Source organism: Jaculus jaculus, chromosome 12 (assembly GCF_020740685.1).
Source record: "Jaculus jaculus isolate mJacJac1 chromosome 12, mJacJac1.mat.Y.cur, whole genome shotgun sequence".
NCBI classification, from domain to species: Eukaryota; Metazoa; Chordata; class Mammalia; order Rodentia; family Dipodidae; genus Jaculus; species Jaculus jaculus.
Genome location: NC_059113.1, coordinates 30,804,571 through 30,830,238, shown reverse-complemented (window position 1 = coordinate 30,830,238; position 25,668 = coordinate 30,804,571). Strand labels below are relative to the sequence as shown.

General features: G+C 51.5%; 1 protein-coding gene across 2 annotated transcripts; it reads left to right on the top strand.

The window, feature by feature from the left end:
• Positions 1 to 2,463: 2,463 nt before the first annotated feature.
• Positions 2,464 to 18,997, top strand: Drg2 (developmentally regulated GTP binding protein 2). 2 transcript variants are annotated; one of them, XM_004669040.2, is made up of 13 exons: positions 2,464 to 2,624; positions 6,688 to 6,848; positions 8,541 to 8,630; positions 9,188 to 9,248; positions 10,018 to 10,108; positions 10,881 to 10,953; positions 11,071 to 11,161; positions 11,709 to 11,806; positions 12,217 to 12,293; positions 13,964 to 14,052; positions 14,731 to 14,789; positions 17,974 to 18,027; positions 18,288 to 18,997. In XM_004669040.2, the coding sequence occupies exons 1-13, from the start codon at positions 2,561 to 2,563 to the stop codon at positions 18,372 to 18,374; spliced, it is 1,095 nt and encodes a 364-aa protein (XP_004669097.1). In that variant the 5' UTR covers positions 2,464 to 2,560; the 3' UTR covers positions 18,375 to 18,997. The 2 variants fall into 2 exon arrangements, with proteins under 2 accessions (XP_004669097.1, XP_044987764.1); XM_045131829.1 differs by having other exon boundaries at positions 2,486 to 2,624; positions 6,688 to 6,843.
• Positions 18,998 to 25,668: the final 6,671 nt, after the last annotated feature.

Below are 25,668 nucleotides of genomic sequence, written 5' to 3'. Positions count from 1 at the left end.
GGGTAAGAAGTGCAAGGCAACAACAGCATAAGGTACGATGCTATACAATGTATGTACGCCAGATCCTGTGGAATCTTGTTCCGTGGTGCCACAAGAAGGACTGGCTTGGTTTTTACTCAGTGATGGGAACTATCATACGAGGATCTGATCTGATTTAAAGGATCCTGCTGGGATACCTTTCAGTGAGTTGTTGGCCAGGGAGGTCCCTGATGCCCCCAAAACATTATAGGCCATTGCCAAGGCCCTTGGTTTCCCACCAGAAATAGATGGTAAGACCCTGTTGCTGAAGACTCCACATACTTGGGCTGCAAGGCCACTGAGGAATCCTGCTGGAGCTGAGCTGATAACCTCCTCCATGTAGATCAGCTGACAGAAAGCTGGAAGATGCCATTCTACCTGCAGTTCAATGGGAGAAAGAGATACCAACAGTGAAGATACCAAACAGTGGACTCTGCAAGCCTTATATTTGGCCTGCTCCATGGGAGGGAACATATCCCTGATCCTGAAACCTTAAAACAGGGGTAGTCATGAGCCCTAGGGGTATAACATCTGCTGATGTCTGGATAAATGTATATACTATGCTTATCAAACTTCCCAGTAAGCACTTCTCTTAATATTCATATGCTTATACTAATGCTATTCTCACTTTGGGTAGAGAATCTTCTTTTTTCAGATGGCAGTAACCTTGGGACGACTCAGAAGGTGTCATAATGCTGGAAAGAAGTGACTGGAGTACTGAGTAACATCTTGATCACACCTTCCATGGCTCAGAGTCTAATGTGGAAGAGGTGGCAGAAAGAATGTAAGAGCCAAAGGAAGGGTAGGGCTCCTTACAACATGCTCCTCCAGACACAAAATGGCCTGGATATCCATGACCTCACAGTGCCTGACACTACCTACACAAGACCATCATAAGAGGAGGAAAAATGATGACATCAAAATAAAAGACTGATTGAGATGAGGAGGGGATATGATGGAGAATGGAATTTCAAAGGGGAAAGTGGGGGGAGGGAGGGTATTACCTTGGGATATTTTTTATAATCATGGAAAATGTTAATAAAAATTGAGAAAAAAAAAAGGGCTGGAGAGATGGATTAGCAGTTAAGCGCTTGCCTGTGAAGCCTAAGGACCCCGGTTCGAGGCTCGGTTCTCCAGGTCCCACGTTAGCCAGATGCACAAGGGGGCACACGCGTCTGGAGTTTGTTTGCAGAGGCTGGAAGCCCTGGCGTGCCCATTCTCTCTCTCTCCCTCTATCTGTCTTTCTCTCTGTGTCTGTCGCTCTCAAATAATTAAATAAAAAAAAATTTTTTTAATTGAGAAAAAAAAAAAGGATCTTGCTGGCTGCTCATTGGCAGACAGACTGTGGGTATGCCAGAGGCTTTGGAGACAACTGAAAGGGTCTGCAGAGCCGGTGCATTTGCAGTGCAGCAGCATGGGGGCAGTCAAGGGCAAACCTAAGGGTCTTGGCCTGGAAATTGGAAAAAGGACGACCTTCCCCAAATAGAGGAGGACCGGTCTTCAGTTAAGGGTATACAAGCAGCTGCACTCCCCTGCTAGGACCTCCAAACAAGCTCTCAAATAAACAAAATATTTTAAAAAGAGACAATGTCTTAATGGTACTATTTTGTACATTGATTTAGCTTTTACTATTTTTTAACATTTTATTTATTTATTTGAGAGAGAGAGAGAGCGAGAAAGAGGGAGAGAGAGAGAGAGAATGGGCATGCCAGGGCCTCTAGCTAGCACTCGGGAGGCTGAGGCAGGGCAAATTAAAGGCTAGCCTGAGCTGTATGGGGGTTTCAAGCCAGCCAGAGTTACATAGTGAGATCTTATCTAGAAAATAAGTCAATAAATAATTGCAACAGAGTTTTCGTTGTTTGTTTTCCAGGAGAAATCACATAGGAGACACTTTGTTTTACAATGTGTCACATCCAAGATATCCCACAGCTGGGAGAGCCTTAAATAAATTATAGCATTTGGTTAAGGTAATACGTGGGGACCTTTGCTTTCTTTCTTTTTTGTTTTCTTCTCTTTCCTTTTTCTTTTTGGTCTTACTACGTAGCCTGGTACTTGCTCTGCAGCCCAGGCTGGACTCGAACTCGCTCCAATCCAGTGCCTCCAGAGTGGGAGGCTGAAAAACGTGCGCCACCGCTTCTGGTTCGGAGCCCTCTAACACCTTTGCAAAATGAAAAGCACCAGGCTGTCACAGAGTAAAGCGACTCCAAGCTCAGACTTCATCACTGAAGTTGTCGCCTCTCTCCCACGCCCGCTCCTGTGGTTGGGGTACCAGACTAGCCGGAACAGCGCGTCCCCCGCTCCCCCTCTCCCCACCCCCCGCCTGGCCCATTCGGGCTGCCCGCGGCCGGAACCGATAGTGTCAGGCAGCGGGCTCGGTGCCGTCCGGCCGGACTCTGAATCCCGCAGCACCAGGCGTGCAGGAGGACGCTGTTCGCTGCGCGCTTCCTGGCGCCGGCCGCGCTGCCTCCGGCTTCAGGCCCGAGCTCCCGGTGCTCTGCTGTTGCTGACGCCGCGCGCGCGGATCTCTGCCCAAGCTGCCACCATGGGGATCTTGGAGAAGATCTCGGAGATCGAGAAGGAGATTGCTCGGACGCAGAAGAACAAAGGTGAGGGGCCACATCGGCGGGGCCTCCATTTCTGGCCCGCCTCACTTTTCCTGTCTGTAAAATGGGGAAGCAGCTCCAGTGCTGCCGCTGGAGCGGTGTCGAGGTGTGCTTGAGGCAGGGCCCGGCGGAAACGGGGTTCCCACCCACCCCAAGATGTAGTCTGTGCTAGACCGGGTAAACGTGTAGTGAAATCTCCGCTCACACTGTAAGCATCTGAGCCAGAGAGAGGCCGGGGTTGTAGTCCCAGGCTCTGGACAGTCATGGGGAGAAGACTTCTCAGAACACTTTTGTCCCGGCAGGAAGCCAGTCACCAGCGAGGTGGTGTGGAGGGAATCAGGACTCTGGAATCTGGGAGCCCTGAGTTTGAACCCCACTTCCAGCACGTACTTGCTATGAAATCTTGGAAAGGCATGTCATCTTTTTGAGAACTCCGGACACTTATCCGTAAATGGGAATAATAACCCCTGCTCTGTCGTATCTTCCATTTGGAAAATCCTTGGCACCGGTTGAGCACTTATATTTAAAGTAAACCAGGTGGGTCTGGTGGCACATGTCTTTAATCCCAGCACTCGGGAGGCAGAGGTAGAATGATCGCTATGAGTTCGAGGCCAGCCTGGGACTACAGAGTGAGATGCTACTCTGGAAAAAAAAAAAAAAGTAAATAAGTAAGGTAGCATCAAATCTGGACTTGAGAGTGTAGGGCTAGAGGAGGCCAGCAGAGAAAGGGGAGAAGAAGAATGGCCATGCCTGGAGGAGACGGGATTGAGGCTAAGGCATGGGAGTCATGGTCTGCATGCTGTGTTGGTGTGGGGGGTAGGGTGGGGAGGGATAGTGAGAACAATCTACATAAGAAAGTGGATTTGTGGGGCTCCCAGCACTCAGGAGGCTGGGGTAGGAGGATCCTCATGAGTTCGAGGCCACCCTGAGACTACATAGTGAATTCCAGGTCAGCCTGGGTTAGAGTGAGACTCTACATCGAAAAAAAAAAAGCGGATATGAGCTGGGCGTGGTGGCGCACGCCTTTAATCCCAGCACTTGGGATGCAGATGTGGGAAAATTGCTGTGAGTTCGAGGCCAGCCTGAGACTACATAGTGAATTCCAGGTCAGCTTAGGCTGGAGCTAGACCCTACCTTGAAAAAAAACAGAAGGAAAAAAAAAGTGGGTATGGAGTGACAGGAGATGTGATTGGCTGGGCCAGCCCTGTGGGATTCCAGCTTGCTTGAGCAGGAAGCAAGAAAAGGACTGTGGATGATCATGGTGTTTGCCCTTGACTCCATTTAGGCCAGGGCACTGGGGAATCATGGAGCTTCTGTGTAAACCTTGCATTCTGTGAACTTTTACAGCATCTTTACAAATGCTAGGCACTGTGCCAAGAACAATGAACAGTAGGTGTTGCCACTGCCCTGGTACAGCTGACCACCTAGCCATCAGCCTGTCATAATCCAGCAGACAGGATCATTTCAGCCAGTAAAGCAGTAACGTGATGAAGACAAACTGTGGTGTCAGGACAGAGCAGCAGGAATGGAGCCTGCTTAGGTGGGGTGATGGAGAAGAACACCGTGGGGGTGGCCCTTTGAGCCTAGACTTTACACAAGGAACTCCCTAGGTTGAGAGCGGGAGGAAGACCGGGCCTGGCAGAAGGAGCCTCTGGTGCAAAGGCGCTGGGGCAGGAGATGAACCTGGTGTGTCCGCGTATGAAAAGTCTGGGGCTGGGCCACAGTGGTAGGAGAAGAAGGTCCCTTCCTGCCGTGCTGAGAGGTCAGGGCAGCAGGATCTTGTGGTGGGTTTTAAGTAGGGAAGAGATGAGTCTGGTTTCTGTTCCCCCTGGCTGCTGTGATGGGTTACCATCCATAAGGCTCAAAGAAAGTGGCAAGGGGTCTTGGGGGAGGCTGGGACATGCTACCACTATGGCAGTGGTCATCAAGGAGATGGAGAGATCTGCTCCTAACCCTCCCTGTGGAGAAGCTGATAAGCTCAGATTCCTATGCGCAGAGGTGACAAGAAAGACCATATATGAACCCAGCTGTTGCTAATGCTGCTGAGCTTTATTCCTTTTTTTTTTTTTTTTTTTTTTGCCTTCCTTTGCATTCTAAGATACTGCGGAGCTACAATAGCACCTCTGGCAGGATGCCAAGAGATCCCCTCTGGGAAAAGGTCACTGGCTAGCATCGTGCCCGGCATCTGCTATAGCCCAGGCTGGCCTTGAACTTACAGTCCTCTTCCCTCCCCTTCTGAGTGTTGGGTTCCAGGTGTGTACCATCAGGCCGAATCTCTAATCCCACTGTTTTTGTTTTTTATTTATTTTATTTTTACTTATTTATTGAGAGAGAGAGATAATGGGTACAAGAGGGCCTCCAGCCACTGTAAATGAACTCCAGATGCATGCACCACCATGTGCATCTGGCTTACGTGGGTCTGGGCAGTCAGACCTGGAACCTTAGGCTTCCTAGGTAAGTGCCTTACGTACTAAGCCATCTCTTCAGTCCCTGGTTTTTTGTTTTGGTTTGCTTTGTGTTTTTTTTTTTTTTTTTGTGGGGGGGGGGTTCGAGGTAGGGTTTCACTCTAGTCCAGACTGACCTGGAATTCACTATGTAGTCTCAGGGTGGCCTCGAACTCTCACTGATCCTTCTACCTTTGTCTCCCGAGTGCTGGGATTAAAGGCGTGTGCCACCACGCGCAGCTTTGTGTTTTAAATTTTATTCATGTGTTTATTTGAGAGAGACCATGAGTATGGACATGCCAGGGCTTCCTACCACTACACACAAACTCCAGATACATGCACTACTTAGTGCCATCTGGCTTTATGTGGGTACTAGGGAATCAAACTCAGGTTCTTAGGCTTTGCAGGCAAGCACCTTAACTGTTAAGCCATCTCTCCAGTCCCTAAACCCACTGTTAACAGATCACTCATTCACTTACTAAAATGTGACCCGAGTGCTGGTCTGAAGAAGCTTGGAGTCCCTGCCCTGTTGGAACTGATAGTTTGGCACCATGAGAGGAGCTGTGGAGGCTCTAAACAGAAGCATAGGCAGAGATAGCCTGGGCTGGGTGGGTGACTGTAGACCCTGATAACAATTTCTTACAGCTCATTGTGTTGGTGATGTGCCAAACAGTGTTCTCAGTGCTTTTCCGGGCCTGGCAGAAACCTGATTGACGGAATCAATGACTGTGAATGCTCCTGTTGTGCAGATTAAGAAACTGATGCCTGGGCCTGGGCACATATAGCTGGATCGATGAAGTGCTTGCCTAATTTGCGCGAGTCCCTGGGTTTGACCCCCAGTGTGCTGGTGCTATAGTAAATGGCGTATCTGTCAGGAAGCAGGGCAGACCCAGGGCCCCCAAACCTGTCCTACTTTTATCTTTGTAAACATCTTCGGGACAGGATGAGTCATGTGGACCTTGAGAAGATCCTGACAGTGCATTGACCCACACCCGGTAGAGCAACTGACCTCCCAACCCAACGGCTGCCAGTGAGGGCTTCACCAATAGAGTGAGCCAAAAGCACCTCTGAAGCGCATGCACCCTGGGCACCATGAGTGAGATGTTCTGCCGTGGTTTGATTCAGGTGTTCCCCAGAAATTTATTATAAATTCTAAATGCTGGGCTGCTAGCCGGTGGCTATTTTGGAATTGAAGCCACCTGGAGGTGATATATATTCTTGGGGGCAGGCTTATGTTATAGTCAGTTCCCTCTTGCCAGTGTTTGGCACACTCTCCTCTGCTGTTGTCCACCTGATGTTGGCCAGGAGGTGACGTCCACCCTCTGCTCTTGCCATTGTTTTCCTCTGCCATCATGGAGCTTCCCCTCGAGTCTGTGGGTTCCTAAACAGATCAGGTTGACAGCCAAACTTAACCATCTCGCGCTTCTACTGCGAACCACTGCCACGGTGCTGGGATCCAACACGACACACCACGATCCTTAGCTCTTCTGTCCTGGTCTCCTCGAAGTGATTGCTGTCAAGTCCTGGCGTTCTAGTCAACACTGAGCCTCATATGGAGCCCCTCCTGATCCTCCAAGTAGAGACCCTGACACTTATTTCCACCTTGCTTTTTCGTCCTTCAGCCACCGAGTATCACCTGGGCCTGCTGAAAGCAAAACTCGCCAAGTATCGGGCCCAGCTCCTGGAACCATCTAAGTCAGCTTCATCCAAAGGAGAGGGCTTCGATGTCATGAAGTCTGGTGATGCCCGCGTGGCGCTCATTGGTTTTCCCTCTGTGGGTAAGGTCAGTGATGGTCAGTGTGGGTATCAGGGAGGAAGGCAGAAGGTTATTACAATACACTGAGCAACATTCCCAAAGAACCTCCTAGAAAACTCTGCAGCAGTTCCACATCATCATCCCACATCCCCTTCGATTGTCTTGTCTCTAATTCTAGGCAGCTTCTTCTCCCTCCCTCCCTTCTTTGATTGTTTCCTCTCTCTCTTTCTTCTTTCTTTCTTAGTTTTATTTCAAACTCGTGGAGATCTTCCTACCTCTGCCTCCCCCCACTGCTTTTTTATTTATTTATTTTTTTTTGGTTTTTCAAAGTAGGGCTTCACTCTAGCCTACACTGACCTGGAATTCACTCTGTACTCTCAGGGTGGCCTCAAACTCACAGTAATCCCCTACCTCCACCTCCCCAGTGCTGGGATTAAAGGAGTGTGCCACCACGTCTGGCTCCTTTTATTATTATTAATTTTTTTTGAGATAGCATCTTGGCTGTAGTCCTGGCTAGCCTCCAACTCACAGCATTCCTTCTGCCTTAACCTTCTACATGCTGAGATTAGGTGTGTGTGCTGCCGCACGTGGCGTCTGCACCATGTTCTAGTTTGGGAGCTGTCTCAGCTGCTTTGGCTTCGCCTGCCTGGCCTCACTTCCTGACACTGCAAGGTCTTTATGCATCCAAACTATTTCCTGCCCTAGTCTAGGACTTGCCATTTCTCCAGGGAGCCCCGGGTTTTTTTTTTAGAGCATGCCAGTGGAAACCAAGATCTGAGTGCTGACTGACTTTCTAGGATCACTGGCTTCTGTGCAGATAGTGGAGCAGGACAAGGGAGGCCAGAGAGGAGCCTGCTCAAATGCAGGCTGTATAAGTACCAGGCAGTCCTCACCAGGGCCTGGGGCAGCTTCGGAGCCCATTGTCAAGCCCTTCAAGCTCTAAGCTGCCAGGGAGGTGGGCAGCAGCCCTGACCCCAAGTGCTTGCTGCGGGCGGCTGGGCATATGTTAAATTTGGTTTGTTTTACCCCGTAATTGGTATGCATATCAGAGAGAAAAACATTAAGCCGTACCTCCAAGGTGTGGGCCCTGTGGCAAATCCAACTTTCCCCGTTTGGAGGCCCAGGTTTCTCCACAAGTCACAGGATCATAGGCTGTCTCCAAAATTGGCCTCCAGCAGCATTTGGCAGCCTTTTGCTCAGGACCAGTTCCCCGTATCCATGCACGCATCCCTTTTCTCTTCCCTGGAGGCTTGTGTGGGGCCAGATAAGGGCTTCTGATCCATCCATGGGGGAGCCCTTGTAAACCAGGACCCTACACCTATCTGAGACAGTCCTGAGACCTCCGAGGAGCATGAGCTCTGGTACCAGCCCATCTTTTGTTTTATTTTATTTTATTTGAGAGGGAGAGAGGATGGATGTACCAGGACCTCCAGACACATGCACCACCTTTTGCATCTGGCTTATGTGGATCCTGGGTTATAGGATCTGGGTCCTTAGGCTTCATGGGCAAACACCTTAGCTGCTAAGCCATCTCTCCAGCCCCAGCCTATCTTTAGAAGCAACTCTCCTGTATTGCTCCACACTCATGCAGGTTCCCCAATTGGGGGGGTACAAGGGAGGCTTTGCCTGCTGCCCATCCAAGCAGTCTCCAGCCCAGCAGGGATTTGCCCAGGATGCTAAGTGATGGCTCCTTAAGACAGTGGTGTTTTTTTCTCCTAGTCCACCTTCTTGAGTCTGATGACCTCCACAGCCAGCGAAGCTGCATCCTACGAGTTCACCACCCTCACATGCATCCCTGGAGTCATTGAAGTGAGTGGGGTCTGATGGGGCCCCGCTGAGAGTATGCTTGCGTTTGCACCTGTGAGGTGCTTGTTGTGTGCAGGCATCCGAGGGGCTTCCGCTCCTGTGTGGGGGCAAGCCGAGCCACTTTTCCCTGAAGCACTGGCCCCTCTGGAGACCTAAGAGGTACCTGGCTAGCCTGGAATCCTGATTTGTGCCAGGAGGTCGAGCCCATGTCTAGCAGCTCTGTCTGGTGTGCCTCTGTTCTCTGTTCCCTGACTATTGGCTGGCTGGTCCTTTGCCCCTGAAAACTTCCTCAGGCCTTGCCTGCCGTGTTGGCAGCTACCACAGCCTCGTGTCTCCACGTGAGGTACTTTATTAGTTAACATCAGCAGTGAGTGCGGTAGGCCCAGAAAACAACCAGGACACCTTCCCAGGTGGCCCCAGCCCTTAGACTGTGGTCTATGGTAGGTCTGGACTTGGCCACAGTTAGCACCAGCCTGAGAGCCATTGTAGGTGTCCTGGGCCTTGACAGGCTCCTGGCAGTAGTGGCTCAGTGTAGCTCTCTCTTCTCTTCTGCTTCCTAGTACAAAGGGGCCAACATCCAGCTCCTGGACCTTCCTGGCATCATCGAAGGAGCAGCACAAGGTGGGAGTGGGCCAGGCTGGTGGGAGACATGCGAGCTCTGAAACTGGGTGGGACTGTTGTGGAACTCATCCTGGGTCCCTGATTCTTTTTGGTACCATACTCTCCAGAAAGGAAAGGCTTCAGTTCAGATACTGGTGCCACATTCACCTTGTGATCTTAGGCTAGTGACTGAATGTGTCTCAGCACCTCAGTCTCAGTCTCCCTGCTTATAAAATGGGCTTGGAAGTACCAAGTTCACAGCAGTGTTGAGTAAATGGGCTTGCTGCAAGGAAGGGAAGGGGGAAATAGCTATTGTTACTCTGCCACTCCACTTAAGATGGTGACTTCTAGAACCGGTCCTTTTATTTATTTATTTTTTATTTTTTTTTTTTGAGGTAGCATCTTTCTCTAGTGTAGGCCAACTCTGTAGTCTCAGGCTGGCCTCAAACTCACAACTATCTTCCTTCCACTGCCTCCCGAGTGCTGGGATTAAAGGTGTGTGCCACCACGCTGAGCTAGAACCAGTCTTAACCAGGCGAAGTAGTACATAACTGTAATACAGTATTCAGAAGGTTAAGGCAGGAGGATTTTGAGTTTAAGGCCCGCCTAGCAAAGCCTGTCTCAGAGAACCTACATAAATAAACAAAACCAGCCTCTGTATGGATTCACAAAACTAAACGGCACCGGGAAGCATGTAGCTGACACTGTAGGGGTCTACAAAGGACAGGAGCCTGGGCCATTGCAGGCTGCGTGACCGTACTGCTGCATACCCTTCCTTCCACCTGTCCAGGGCGAGGCCGAGGCCGGCAGGTGATCGCCGTGGCGCGCACGGCCGATGTCGTCGTCATGATGCTGGATGCCACCAAGGGCGACGTGCAGAGGTCCGTGCAGTGGGGCAGGGAGGCTGAGGGCTGGGAGGGTCACGGGTCTCTGGCTGTTACACATGGGAGTTCTTGGTTAACCTAGCACCGTCTAGCCTAGGCATGACTAGCCAGCACTGGGAATCTCACGCTGGAGGACAAGGTGCATAGACCGGCCTGATTGCCCTGGTCATTTCCACCGTGCTGTTGCTGTTGGATGCACTAGCTTACCTTTTGCAGACCCTTGGGAGGGTTTTGTTTTTGTTTTCTGTTTTGGTTTTGGTTTTTCGACGTAGGGTCTCACTCTAGTCCAGGCTGACCTGGAATTCACTATATAGTCTCAGGGTGGCCTTGAACTCATGGCAGTCCTCCTACCTCTGCCTCCCGAGCGCTGGGAGGATTAAAGGCGTGCACTACCACGCCTGGCTCTTTTTGCATTTTTGGTTTTTGGTTTCTCAAAGTAGGTTCTTGCTCTAGCCCAGGCTGACCTGGAATTCACTATGTATTCTCGAGCTCACAACGGTCCTCCTATCTCTGCCTCCCAAGTGCTGGAATTAAAGACATGCACCATCATACCTGGCCCCATGGGGGTTCTTAACCCTTCTGTGTGCACTCTGGGAGACTGGCCCAGCTTCCCCGTTAGAAGCTCCACTACAAGTTTGGGCTGTTAAGTTGCTGAGGAAGTGGCTAGAGAAAGGAGCCGGCTTCTGTCCAGGCAGACAAGCTTGGCTGGGCAGCGGAGGCTGCTGTGCGCCTGCGTGGAGACAGCTGATAAGGCTTAGGCTTTCCCTAGAGCCCTGCTGGAGAAGGAACTGGAGTCCGTGGGCATCCGCCTGAACAAACACAAGCCCAATATCTACTTCAAGGTATGCCCACCTCCTAGTCTGGGGCAGCGTGGGGATTGCCCAGGCCTCAGCAGAGGCCCCACAGCCGCCACTGCTTTCCCTTCATCAGTGGCTCTTTCTGCCCGTTCCCTGCTCCAGCCCAAGAAAGGTGGCGGCATCTCCTTCAACTCGACGGTCACGCTGACACAGTGCTCGGAGAAGCTGGTGCAGCTCATCCTGCACGAGTACAGTATCCTTCTGGGGACGGGCCTCCCAGCCCTGGGGTGGTCGTCAGGGCTCGGCCATGCCCTTGGCAATGGCTCCCTGCCTGCTGACTGGTTTCTGTTATCCTCATGTACAAGAAAGACGAGATAACCTGAGTAGCGGGGTTCCTGAGCTCGAGAAGCTTCGGGAGGAAGCAGGGCTTGTGTTGCGCTTGTTAGTGGGGGCAAGAGTCAGGCAGAGTTGACCTCAGCACAGGGATGCCTGGCGAGTCACTCCTGACAGGGCAGTGTGGCCCCCAGGACTGATGTGTGTGACACAGATTGTCCCACAAGCTTCCCCGTGGTGTTCCACACCTGACAGTGAATATTGAAATCATGCATCAGTTGGTTCTTAGTTTTCATGTATTGTGATTTAGGGAGCTAGAAATGAGAGTTTCTCCAGTTTTCAAAGTTTGTAGAACCTCAGACAGAGATGTGGCCAGGCCCCTTATGGCCAGCATTCATCCTGCTCAGCCCTCCCCAGAGAGCACAGGGATGCCAGCACACAGCTTACCCTTAATCTGAGCCCCTCAGAGATCTTCAATGCAGAAGTGCTTTTCCGAGAAGACTGCTCTCCGGATGAATTCATCGATGTGATCGTGGGCAACCGCGTGTACATGCCCTGCCTGTATGTAAGTGATGTGTCCTGGACTGCCTGTATGAGAGGGGCCCCTGGCCAGACCACATGGCCTGTCCTCTGAATGTGTTCCTTGAGCTCTGATGACCCATTGGCTGCTCCTTACCACTCCCACCTCAACAGGCATCTGAGAGGAGCAAGGGAGCTGGCGCTCATCCCCTTGCCTCTCTTGAGTCTTGGAGACATGGTGAGCTTGAGACCAGGGTTCTGGTCTGGCCTTTCCTCCTAGAAGGACCAGCTGCCCCCAAGCTCCTTCTGCCTTCCCCATCCTTGAGGCATCAAGTAGGGAGGGTGCTCAGGTGAGCCAAGGATCGACCTCCAGGCAGGTGTAGCCATTTGTGGCCCTGTTCTAGACTGGCCAGCTTCTCTCCTTCCCCACCACCCATCTTCACTTTCCAATCTCAGGTGTATAATAAAATTGACCAGATCTCCATGGAAGAAGTGGACCGTCTGGCCCGAAAACCCAACAGTGTGGTTATCAGGTGAGGGCTGGCATCTTGCCACTCTGCTACTCTTTGTGAGTGTTCTGATCCCAGGAGATAAGTCCCCTGGCCACCTTGGCTTGGAAGAGAGCCGTGCTGTCCCTTCACATGAGCTCATAAGGCTTAGTGTCACCTCCCAGAGGAGAACCCCGTGCAAGAGGCCCAGGAGCTACTGAAGGAAGGCCTCACAGCTAGGGATGCTGGCCTGTTGTTATGTCTGCTGGGCACTGCCAAGAAAACTACACCAAGGCTGCAGGGTCACAAGTCTTAGTCCAGGAGTGACCTCAGTTTCCAAAAATCCCCAGGTGACCACCTGTGCTGCTGCCTTGGGAGGCTTGTCTTATCTGAACCCAGCTCAAAAGAAAGGGAACAGGCTGGAGAGATGCCTCAGTGGCTAAAGATGCTTACTTGCTAAGCCTGCTGGCCTGGGTTCAGTTCCTCAGGACCCATGTAGAGCCAGATGCACAATGTGGCACATGCATCTGGAGGCCCTTTGCAGTGGCAAGAGGTCCTGGCATGCCTGTTCTCTCCCTCTCTCTCCCTCTCCTCTCAGATAATAATAATAATAAAGGGGAAACATCCCAAGATGGATAAGGTCCACCACTGCCTGCCCTTTGCTGGGTGGGTCAGTCACAGGTGGCCTCTGTCCAGCAAAGTGAATATCCAGCTCACTCCCCAGTGGCACCCTTCAGGGGCTCCTTTTAGAGGGCATGCTGAGTCCTCTGCTGCACCGCTTTCTGGCTCAAACCAGATGTTCTGATGGTTTCACGATGAGCCTGGTTTGTAGGAGCAAAGGCTCAGGGGCCAAGTGGGCGTGGCTGGTGCAGATGATGGGTAAGGCATTCAGTCAGTGCAAAAAGTAGCATCCTTCCTACAGGGCAGCCTCGGCCTTCCCGCTCCCTCCCACTGTCTCCTAAGCCCCTTGGGCTGTCTAGGACATGCTTATCCTTGACATGGGAGGGCCGTGCTTTACTTTGCTCGGATTCACCACAGCACCCGGGGAGGGTGATCTGTCTGATGGCCCTGGAACTGCACCTCCCTCCTCCCCCAACCCGTGTGAGGACCTCTCTCTCAGGGTGGGGTGATTGTAGTGTCTGAATCCCCAGCCTCTGTCCTCAGTCCCAGATGCAGCAGTCCTGTATCATGGTCACAGGTTCCATGGGTCCCCCGTAGCTGGCAGGCAGTAAAAGTAATGCTGAGGGCTGGAGAGATGGCTTAGCGGTTAAGCGCTTGCCTGAGAAGCCTAAGGACCCCGGTTTGAGGCTCAATTCCCCAGGACCCACGTTAGCCAGATGCACAAGGTGGTGCACGCATCTGGAGTTCATTTGCAGTGGCTGGAGGCCCTGGCACGCCCATTCTCTGTATCTCTCTCTCTCTCTCTCTCTCTCTCTCTCTCTCTCTCTCTCTCTCTGCCTCTTTCTCTGTCTGTCACTCTCAAATAAATAAATTAAAAAAAAATAGTTAAAAGTAATGCTGAGCGCTTGGACATGACCACTGTGGGTGACGCTAGTCCCCGGTGGCCAAAGCATCCAGCTGCCATCAGGGTGACCTGCTTGTCCCCAGTTATGCTGGTAAGGTCACACAGGCCTTGGTGGCCTTCTCCAACCATGAGAGGTAGAGACAGCAGCCTCTGAGCCTGTTGGTCCTGCCTGGTGCCTCCCTCCCCACAGCTGTGGCATGAAGCTAAACCTGGACTACCTGCTGGAGATGCTCTGGGAGTACTTGGCCCTCACCTGCATCTACACCAAGAAGAGAGGACGTGAGTTGAAGAGAGCACCGGCTCAGAAATGGCTGAGTTTCCCCCAGGGCCACATGCAGCATCCAGATGCCCTGTTGACCAGATCAGGCCCTGCACTCTTCTCCAGGCCCATGGGGACCTCTGCAGGAGACCATGTGGCCGAGATGCTGAGTTCTGGGCCTGCTGGTCTGGAAGCTTCACTAGTTCTAGCTGGCCACAGCAGCCCCTACCTTCTTAAACTCCTTCTGTAGCTGCAGGCGTCACGTTGGGAGTTCTAGGCACCTTACTCTGCCCTTATTCCCGGGGTACCTCACATGCCCTGGGTACCTAGTGAGATTGAGGCAGTTTGTGGTGAGCTTGCCCGGAAGTGTGTTGGCCTGGAAGAAGTTCAGCTTGTAGCCTAGACCCCGACAGCTCCCCTGCCCATTCAGTTCAGATACTTTACATGGCTCCTGTCTGGATGCCTTCACAGGTGACAGGGTGGTAGGCCTGTGTGACCTACACTTTGATTGGCTTTCTGTGCTAAGGTCGCAGTTGTAGAAGGTGGCACGAGGTTCTATACCGGGGATGTGCCAGATCGTCAGGGGCAAGGCTAGAGGGGGTTGGGAGACCAGGATGTCCTCTGTCCCAGTGCCACCTTTCGAGGAAATCCAAGTCAACCTAGGCAACCCTGGTTAACGAGCCTCTGTCTCTCTGCAGAGAGGCCGGACTTCACAGATGCCATCATTCTCCGGAAGGGGGCCTCTGTGGAGCACGTGGTAAGTTAAGACCTGCAAAGACAGGCCGGGAGTCTAAGGGCTCTACTCTACCTGGGGTACCCCAGCTGGGATGGGATGGTGGGGAAAGATGGCTTGCCTTGCCTGGTTCTTGGATGCTGAGACAGGCTCCCAGTGAGATGGGCTAATGTGACCACACTTCCCCTTCCTAGTCACATGTGGGACTTCTGTCTCATTCCTGTAAGGTCGGGTGCTGCTGCAGGATTCCCTGAGTGGTTAAGGTCACATTGACTAAGGCCCTCAGCTGACTGCCTGGCGCTTGTCCCCCTCCTGCCCCACTCCCCCCATGGTGCCAGGGTCATTCTGATGATCAGTGCAAGATGTCAGCAGTCTGCTTTTGCCAGTGTGGCTGGAGCCGAGTCTGGAAAAGGCTCACTAGCCTAGTCCCGCCCTGCCACCTGCTATGACTGCCACTCAACCCCCTGCCTAGCTGCTCCAGCCTCCCTGCTTGGTCCCAGCTGGTGGCTCCGGCTGCTTCTTGCCCTAGCACAGATTCACTGAACGTCGCCACCGCAGTAGGTTGGTCACTCCAGGGCTCAGGAGTTGTGTATCAGTGGTGGGACAGAGCCACGTCCTCACAGTGCACATAGGGAGACGCTTGGAGGAGGTAGCCTGAGCTGGCGTGGGGTCCGGGATGGGTTTGGGGATACAGAGTGAGGGGTGGAACATCTCAGGCAGAGTGTTCCGCATTCAGGGTGTAAAGACACCCTCTTCCGTCAGAATTGCTACCTGGACACACCACTCACTGAGGGGCGAGTCATTGCCCAGAATCCAGGACCAGGCTTCAAGTCATATGGCCATGTTCCTGGCCCTTGTCTTCCTCTAGCTCATTGTTTTCCCCTCAAAAGACACCCTCTTCCGTCAGAATTGCTACCTGGACACACCACTCACTGAGGGGCGAGTCATTGCCCAGAATCCAGGACCAGGCTTCAAGTCATATGGCCATGTTCCTGGCCCTTGTCTTCCTCTAGCTCATTGTTTTCCCCTCAGGATCTGTATTGCAGAGGCAGAGGACAGTATGAGGCCACCCCTATAGTCTCAGAAGGACAGTGGTGGGGCAGGCCAATAGTCTGTTCTCATACATCCTTTTATTTGGAAAGCCCAAGGCCATTGGGTGCCAACTTTGCAGTGTTGAAATGCATGGGACCAGGCCAGTGGCATCTTCCATGAGGCTTGGGCACTGTAATCAGCAGGTTAGGCATGGCCCAGGAAGCCTTGAGGGAACTTGCCTGAGTCGTTTCAGTCCCTCAGAAGGAGCTCCATTGTGGAACAGTGGATGTTGGGAGCCCAGTATGCTTTAGATACGGGCTCTGTCTCTTCTCAGGAAGTATGGTCCTCCCTCTCAGCCCAAGCTGCATGTTCAGGGTAACGCAGGGCTCTTGACGTGCCTGGAGAACAAGCAACATCTGGAAAAGCATATGCAAAGGCCTGAAGGCAGGAGCAAAGGTGGAAAATGGGCTCAGGCGCAAACACTCTCCTGCAAAGATAAAGAAGCTCATGGGGTGAGACTTTGCTCAGAGCCTAGACTTTGTCGCAGCAAGGCCTTCCCTGTGAACACTCACTTGTCCCACAAAGCATAAGGAAAAGGCCTGCCCCTGCCAACCTATGCATTATGGTCTGTCTAGGTGCTGATAAGACTAGAGGAGCCAGCCAGACTGCAGACATACTCCCCCCTCCCCCATCCTCTGAAAACCCCACTGGGACCATTGTGACGCACCAGCCACACCCCCGGGTCTCTGTGAATAGGTGCTGGTGGGATTTGCCTGTGAGAGGCTTACAGAATGTGACAGGACTCCCAGAAGGACTGATCTTCCTATTACCAAATACACTCCCATTTTTCCTCAAAACATGGCCCTGTGTGGGGCTGAAGAGATGGCTCAGTGAATAAAGCACATTAGCCTCACAAGTGTGAGGATCTGAGTGTGGATCTTCAGCGTCCACACAAATGCCAGGTGGGTGTGGCAGCCCCTGGCTCAAAATTGAGCAAAGCTCGAGCCCCACAAAGGCCCAAAAGCCACCTCTGGCCTCCACACACATGTACGCGCTCACCTATACAAACTTGGATATGTACACAAAAGAAAAATGTGTAGCCCTTTGGATGAGCTTGTCTCTCTGGCTAGAGACAGGATTTCAGGGATAATTCCTTTCACGGGAAGAACATGTTCCCTCAGATGTCACCACTCCTGTGTCAGACATAGCACAGTAGGGTCTGGCAAGTCATAGAAGTCATGCCCTGGTAGCTTCAGGGGAGGAAGCACTGGTTCCCAAGTTTTCAAATGGATCTAAAGGACATTATGTCTCAGCTTGTAGACTTTGCCAGTGGTATTTCATGTTATTTATAATGAACAAGCCAACCAGGTGTGGTGGCGCATGCCTTTAATCCCAGCACTGGGGAGGCAGAGGTAGGAAGATCGCCATGAGTTTAAAACCACCCTGAGACTGCATAGTGAGTTCCAGGTTAGCCTAGGCTAAAATGAGACTCTACCTCAAAAAAACAAACAAAAATTATATATATGGCAAGCTGAATAGAACTTAAAACTCACTTGTAGGCCAGACCTGACCTCCAGACCATACATTTCACTCTGGTCTGGGAGGAGGGTATTGCTTGGTATGGATATGTGCTTGGTACTGACCATGACATCCTTGGCCATCCGCCTAGAGAAGAGGAAACTAGAATCTGCTAGCTTCCAGGATATGTTCAGGATGCATTCTTGCAGTATAAGATCTGTGAGAGCAGGAGTGGCCACACCCAGACCCCTTCCCATGTCCTTCACCTCACCCAGAGTGCCGAGGGGTGTAGGCTGGGCTCAGGAGGAGAGTTTGGGTATGATGTGCAAGATGGTGTAGGCCACAGATGGACCCAGGAGGTGAGGGACATTGGCCAAACCGCTGTGACTGCAAGCTGAATGAGTGTTCTGGAAGGCCCCCCTGTCCCATATGGAAGGAGCATCTGTCAAGTTGTCCAGAGGAGGCGGCAGAGGGCTATTATCGACAGGAATGTTACAGTCACTCACAGCTGTGAGCACGGGGCCACATGCCAATGGCACCCACGGCCTCAGTTGACTTTCAGCTGGGGCTGTCAGGCATCTGCCATAGGATGGCTGCTTGCCAACACAAGCCCTGGGTTTTGGCCTCATTTACAGAGCCTCATCTCTTTGTCCCCTAGTGCCACCGCATCCACCGGTCACTGGCCAGCCAATTCAAGTACGCCCTGGTGTGGGTGAGTCTGAGGAGGGGCTGGGTGGGATGCTTAACACCCGTAGCCGCTGGGTTAGGCTCTGCATGGGTACCCTTACATTGGTCCTGCTCTGTGGGTATGCCCACAACGATGCAGGCCGCTCCAGCTCGGAGATCAAGAATCTTCTCTCTAAGCCCTTGGTGTTTGCTGGAGCTCCCATTCTGTCTAGAATTCACCCCCTACCCTCCTAGACTGCATCCCGCAGCTTCGGCCTGACGCACCCCCTATGTACTCCCTGCCAGGGCACCAGCACCAAGTATAGCCCGCAGCGGGTGGGCCTGACCCACACCATGGAGCACGAGGATGTCATCCAGATTGTGAAGAAGTAACCGCGCTGCCTGCCAGCCTGGCTCCCTGGGAGTTGGACCCGAACAAGAAGAAGAGTACACACACGCACCACAGGAGGAGACCCTCTCAAGTCTGTTCTTTCCAGAAGCGTCTTCAGTAGGCAGATGGCACAGCGCCGGGTCTGGAGTGAGGATGGGGACCAGGGCTCTGCTGAGGACATTTCCCATGTGCCTGCTCCCTGTGTTGGGGGCTCCTCATGGGGAGCCCATGGCCTGCATCCCTACCCTGAGCCCCCCCCCATCTGGGCCAGATGCTAATTTACTCACCTTCCTCCCAGCCAGAGCCCCAAGTCGCTACAGGCTCAGTGATAGGGTAGGGAGCTGGACCTGTCTGGGTCCCTGAGGCTGAAGGGGTGCCTTGTTTCTTCACCACCTGCCAGTTTCTCTGGTGTTCAGGTTCTCAGGACAGAGCCTTGCAGGACCTCCCACAGAGAGCTGTCCATGGTGGAAACTAGGTCCCAGCCAAAGTATCTTAAAGTGCCTCCCCCTTAAGCCCCACCCAGGGCAGCCCCTGCTTGCCTAGGCTGGACCTCTTAGGTTTGATTCTGTTTCTCCTCTAAGCGCCCATCTCTGCTTTCCTTTCAGAAATAAAGGACAGAAAGTGACTCCTGCCCAGATTTGGATGACTTTTCACTTACAGGCCTGTCCCCTGGTCTGATGGGGGCAGGGCAGCAATGAACCTGTGACTGGGTAGTGGCTATAGCTTGAGCCTGGTGCAAACAGGCCTAGGTGGCCAAAAGGAGTTGGGGTGTGCTCCAGGAAAGGCTGCCCGGGAGCTCTGTATGCCCAGTGTGATATCCAGAGGCCTGCCCCACTTGCCAGAGTGGGTAGCGTCTCCAGGAGTCACTTGTGACTGTGTAGAATGGCTGGAAGGCTCAAGCCAGGATGGAGAAGCCTCCACTAATACCAGTTCTGGGGCCAACTGGGAGGTGGAGGTGTGTCTTTGGGGTCTGGAGACGGATGGCACAAGTTCTGTGCCACTGCCAGGAGAGGAGAGAGCTCCAAGGCGAGTGCCAGGCCTGCAGCCCGGCCTGCTTTCCAGGCTGTTTCGTGCTCCCCTGTCAGCTGCTAGCGTCTCTGCTCATTTCTTTCCAGAGACAAAACAGGAATAATAGGCCTCATTAAATATACATGGGGCCCCAGGCGGTCAGTGTGGTGGGCTGGGCCTTCCTCCAGCCCGGTAGTGCCAGACACAGGACCCTCAATAGGCGTCATGCAGGTGGGGAGCCAGCTACGGGACCCAGGTAAGGGCCCTCTGGAGTCTCCCACTGGTCCCTCAAATTGCAGAGGGCGGCAGCAGAGCTGGGCCTCAGTCCTGGCCCACTGGGTGCCCTTCTGAGCCTTCCTCTGGGAGGCAGGCATGATGCCCGTGCAGCCCCTTAGCAACAACGGGATACCAGGACAGGTAAAACGGTGTGTTTGATTGCTTTGGCCCCTTTCCTAAGAGAGGGATCAGGCTGGGAGATGGCATTCCCTCTCCGAGCCTGCCAGAGGACCCAGCCCCAGGGAAGCCACACGGGCCGTGAGCTCCCACAGCAGCACCCACGTTGAGGCCTGTTTTCCCCGAGGCCAGCTGGGAGAGGCGGGAGGTCTCCAGCAGAGAACGGAGGCAGTGCAGGCTTGGGTCTGAGGCTTCAGCTGCGCGCTCGTGTGGCCATCCTGATCCTATGGTTTAAGCCTGCGCGGGAGAGAAGTGCCCAGTTACTCATGCCCAGAGTGGTGTGACAAAGCTCGCTGTGCCCTTGGCTGGGGAAGCCCCCCACCACCACCCAAAGCATCCCTAAGGCTGCTGACCTGTGCTGCTAGACAACTCCGTGATGGTCTTTGTTCCTATTCCCATATTACCCTCCCCCGGCCAGCTCCGGAAGCAAAACTGGGCGCAGCCCCAGGCTGGTGGCCCATCCTGCAGCTTGGGAAGACCCAGATGCAGAGGAGGCAAATACATAGAGGTCTATCCGTCCTCTGACTGCTCATCCCAGGCTCTTCCTTTCTGCCTGATTCCAGGCTTTCTTCGGTGGGAAACCCACGCTCGTCTGTCATCCTGAAGAACTAGATGTTCCCCTGCATCCAAGGGCCCCACTCTCCCTTATCTCTTAGTCTCAGTCTGGATACACTTCACCTTTCCTAGACACACCATTCTCAGCTGCACCCCCTGTCCAGGGTGGCGTCCCCCTTTCTCACCTCTCTTCCTCTCTGGTAGGCTAGGATTGCCATGACAAAAATGCCACTGGGTGGGGGACCTGAACAACAAATTCTGTCTCAGAATCCTTGAGACCCGAGTCCCAGGTCAGAGTGGGCAGAGTTGCTCTCCCCTTGCCCCTCCTTGCTCCCCAAGTCTCCTTCCTGCTGTGTCCCTTGGCCTTTTCCCTGTGCCTCCACCTAGAAAGCTAGAAGCTCCAGCCTGTCTTCCCCCTTCCTTTCCTGAATTAGCTACTCAGACCCAGTTCCCTCACCTGTCAGCCACTGTATTTTCTTCTTGGCACTGTGAGACTCAGCACAGCTGGCGGCAGTCCCCTGCCCCCCTCTCTCCCTCCCCCCTGCTCATTGTCCCCAGTCAGTTAGGGTCCCCTCTTGTGTTACATTTGTTGTTCTGTAGTGGGGTGGGGAGTGGTGTTGAGATTGGGTCTCATATATCCCAGGTAGGTCTCAGACTCCCTATATGCTGAAGATGACCTTGAACTTTTTTAAAAATATATATTATTTTAGGGGCTGGAGAGATGGCTTAGCAGTTAAGCGCTTGCTTGTGAAGCCTAAGGACCCTGGTTCAAGGCTCGATTACCCAGTACCCACGTAAGCCAGATGCACAATGTGGTGCATGCATCTGGAGTTCATTTGCAATGGCTGGAGGCCCTGGTGTGTCCATTCTCTCTATCTCTCTGCCTCTTTGTCCGTTGCTCTCAAATTAAAATTAAAAAAAATATTTTAGTTGTGTGTGTGTGCGCGCACACACGTACACAGGCATACCAGAGCCTCTTGCTGCTGCAAACTCCCGATGCATGCGCCTACCATTTTGTGCTGCCTTTACATGAGTATTGGGGAACTGAATCCAGGCCAGCAGGCTTTGCAAGCGAGTGTTTTGAACCACTGAGCCTCCATCCTAAATGCTGGGTTTACATCCACCATTCCCATTTTATGCCATGCTGCAGATCAAACCCAGGGCTTTGTGCCAGGCAAGCACTCTACCAACTGAGCTGCTTCTCCAGTACCTTAGTCTCTGTACATAAAAAGAATTTTAAAACAGACCTGGAAAGAAGTTCAAGGATCCTTTTACTGGTGTTTGAGAGAAAAGGCGAGCTGGAAATCTCTGCACCTGAGGAAGGAGGGAGAGAGATAAAAGGAAGGACGAGCGTGCTTTTTGAGTTACAGGTAAAGCAGACGGGCTGAGCAAATGGAGGTCGTGGAGGGGGGAAAGGCAGGTCTTCAGAAGTAGTGAAAACCCAGTACCAGAAGCAGGCTAGGAGTTTAGTTGGCACCCAAACAGAAAGGGAGAACGTGGGACCTTCAGCTTTTAAGCTGGAACTCAGAGTAGCAGGCGGGCTTAGCTGTAAGGATCTGTAAATCAGCACCTGCGTCGAGGAGTCCTGAAATGTGTGAGCACGCTCTCCTCCCGTCCTCCAGCGTGTCTTCATGAGTGACAGCTTTCCTGAGGCATGCTCTCCTGTCCAGGGGACTGGCAGACCCATGTGCATTAAATCACAAAGGAGAGGGCAGTAGTATGTCTTTGGGCAGTTTAGAACACCATGTTTCCATCTATGTTCATATTGTCTCACTATCTTCTGTCTCCTATTTTATTTTTTCCTTTTGAGACAAAGTCTCCTGTGGCCTAGTATGGCCTTGAACTCAGCTATGCAGCTTATAGGTGATTGTTGAGGTACAATGGGAACCTGCTGGGAGCTCTGGGTTTTTATGTCCTAAAACAAGGAATTGAGAGTTGAGGTTCAAGAAATTTTTCTTTTCCAGGCGTGGTGGCACACACCTTTAATCCCAGCATTTGGGAGGCAGAGGTAGGAGAATCGCTGTGAGTTCGAGGCCACTCTGAGGCTACATAGTGAATTCCAGGTCAGCCTGGCCTAGAGCGAAACCCTACCTGAAAAAACAAAAAACAGCAACAACAACAAAAAAAAGTGGTATATATGTCTGGAGTTCATTTGTAGCAGCAGGAGGTCACCACCACACCTGGCAAGACTTTTTTTTATATTAAAAAAAAAATTGGGGGCTGCAGAGATGGCTTAGCGGTTAAGCGCTTGCCTGTGAAGCCTAAGGACCCCAGTTCGAGGCTTGATTTCCCAGGACCCACATTAGCCAGATGTACAAGGGGGTGCACACGTCTGGAGTTTGTTTGCTGTGGCTGGAGGCCCTGGCGCACCCATTCTCTCTCTATCTGCCTCTTTCTCTGTCTGTCACTCTCAGATAAATAAATAAAAATAAACAAAAATTTTTTTAAAGCTGGGTGTGGTGGCGTACTCCTTTCCATCCCAGCACTCAGGAGGCAAAGGTAGGATCACCATGAGTTCGAGGCCACCCTGAGACTACAGAGTGAAATCCAGGTCAGCCTGGGCTAGAATGAGACCCTACCTCAAAGGGAAAAAAAAGTCTTTCTGAGGGGCAATGAATTATTTTCTGTGACTTCTTCCATGCTGATTCGAGACGCACACTCCTGACTAGGCGGGACCACAAAGTTTTGTGCCTGTTCCGCTGGTTGGAGATGATGTTTTGGATCCCCTTTGGTAGTCATTAGCTATAATTTCTGTATCACAAGGAGTTTAGTCTGAAACTATTGTATCCTAGAAACCATACATCTTACAACTTCTAATCAAGAGTGGCAGGATTACTCTGAGATGTCAGCAAGCATCAGGAGATCTTTTTATCATTGACAAAGGGGCATTTGATTAAAATCTAATTGTCTATCAGCATTGCTATAGCTACTATATCTTATGAGCATCCTTGATATCTACATGTTACAGAATATAGCTGGAGAAGTAAGCTAGGAATGTCCGCTAACTTTCAGGTGAAGACTCCCAATATTATGCTTTATTATTGGGCTGTGTGTAGGACAATTTCCAACACTGAGACTAATAATAACTTTTGGTCCTGGGGCATTCCCATAAACACAGGTCACTGTACAATTTCATTTAGTAAGTGGATCTGGGTTTCTGAATAAGGCAGAGAACTGAGCCCCCATTATTGAGGAGAGTAATATCTTTTTTTTTTTTTTTTTTTTTTTTGGTTTTTCGAGGTAGGATCTCACTCTGGTCCAGGCTGACCTGGAATTAACTATGTAGTCTCAGGGTGGCCTTAAACTCTCAGCAATCCTCCTACCTCTGCCTCCTGAGGGCTGGGATTAAAGGCGTGAGCCACTACGCCCAGCTCAGAGAGTAATATCTTTACCTGCGTTGCCTGAAACTTTCATGAGGAGAGTCAAACAAATATCTGCTCCCCCCAGAGGGCACCAGTTGACAACAAAGTATGATTACAGCAAAGGCCAGCTTGGTGAAGTAATGAATTTAATGGGCTTGCAGACCACTACTGGTGAGTGGTGAGGGAGTGACTCCAAACAGCTGCGCCACTGGAAAGTCTCACCCCCACACGAATGACAACCTCGTAGTGACCTAGGTGGCATCCCCTCTTCTGTTAACCTTCCACACACTATATATGTGGCCTCCTGAGATCATGTGCAGAGGACAACAATCACAGACGGCTGGCTGGGGGTGGGGCTCCAGTGACCTTCCTCACCCCCTCCTATGAGGGAAGGTCAAAAGGCCCAATCTTGAGGGTCTCTTGGTAGTAGTCACCTGTAGCAGACAGCTTCAGGTCGCTGAGGTGAACTTCCAGACCAGGCATAGTTATGGAAAAAGGGATTTATTAAAACTTACAGAGCCGGGCGTGGTGGCACACGCCTTTAATCCCAGCACTCGGGAGGCAGAGGTAGGAGGATTGCTGAGAGTTCGAGCCCACCCTGAGACTACAGAGTGAATTTCAGGTCAGCCTGAGCCAGAGTGAGACCCTACCTTGAAAACCCCAAAAAAAAAAAAAACAGATCCAGGGGATGTTTCATAATGGCAGAAGAAGCTGACAGCTTTCACAGGTCCAAGCAGAGAGAGAGGGAGAAGCCACAAGCCAAAATCCACACTGCACACTTCAGGAACTCCAGGTGCCACCAGGTACTTTGCATATTTTTAGATTGGAACAAACCCAGCAGCACACCTTAAGACCCACCCAGTGATACCTCCTCCAGCCAGGTGGCTATAGAACCAAACTACAAGCTAATAAAGCACTGAATATAGTGGGGGCCATCTATTTAAACTACCTCATCAGATGAACAAGGTATTGTGTTGTGCTCAGAGGATAGAGCTTCACAGCACAAGTTCTTGGGGTGCCTCAGTGCAGTCACTTGGGTTAGACTGAGTTTTTTATTTGTTTGTTTTTGAAGTAGGGTCTCACTCTAGCCCAGGCTGGCCTAAAATGGCAGTCCTACCTCAGCCTCCTGACTGCAGGGATGAAAGACATGAGCCGCCACACCCGGTTAATGAATACTGCTTTAAAGAAACAAACTGTACTCTCAGCAAAGTATTTTAGACACTTATTATCTCTCTAAAATACATGCTTAATAAAATCAGCTGTTTCATACCTGGGCATGGTGGCGCACACCTTTAATCCCAGCACTTGGGAGGCAGTGGTAGGAGGATCAGTGTGAGTTCAAGGCCATCCTGAGACTTCATAGTGAATTCCAGGTCAGCCTGGGCTAGAATGAGACCCTACCTCGAAAAAAAGAAAATAAGAAAATGAAGTGATCCTCGGTTTTGTTACTGGGCCATTTTCAGAAATTCTAGGACTATATTTAATTTTGTCACATGCTATCTTACACACAAAATGACAATTACATGAAAACAGTTATCATGACACACACACACATACACACACACACACAACACAATTATATAACATCACAGTACACTCCTAGTAAGACAGCAAATAGATGTCTTTATATCCCTGAGGAGTAAGGAAGTCCTAGTGAAGGCAAGATCTCCAAAGGTGAAACTTGTTACGTATCCAAGGTGATATCTTTTCTCATTTCATGAAATAAACAACAGAAGGGAGCCAGCTGAGGTAACAATTTGTGTGTGAATGTGTGTATATGCAAATATGTGTGTGGGTGCATGTAAAAGTATGTAAACGTGCATGTGGATGCCACAGGATAATCCCAGGTGTTGTCCACCATTTTTTTTCTTCTCTTTTAGAGACACTGGCCTAGAATTTATGGAGTAGGCTAGACTGT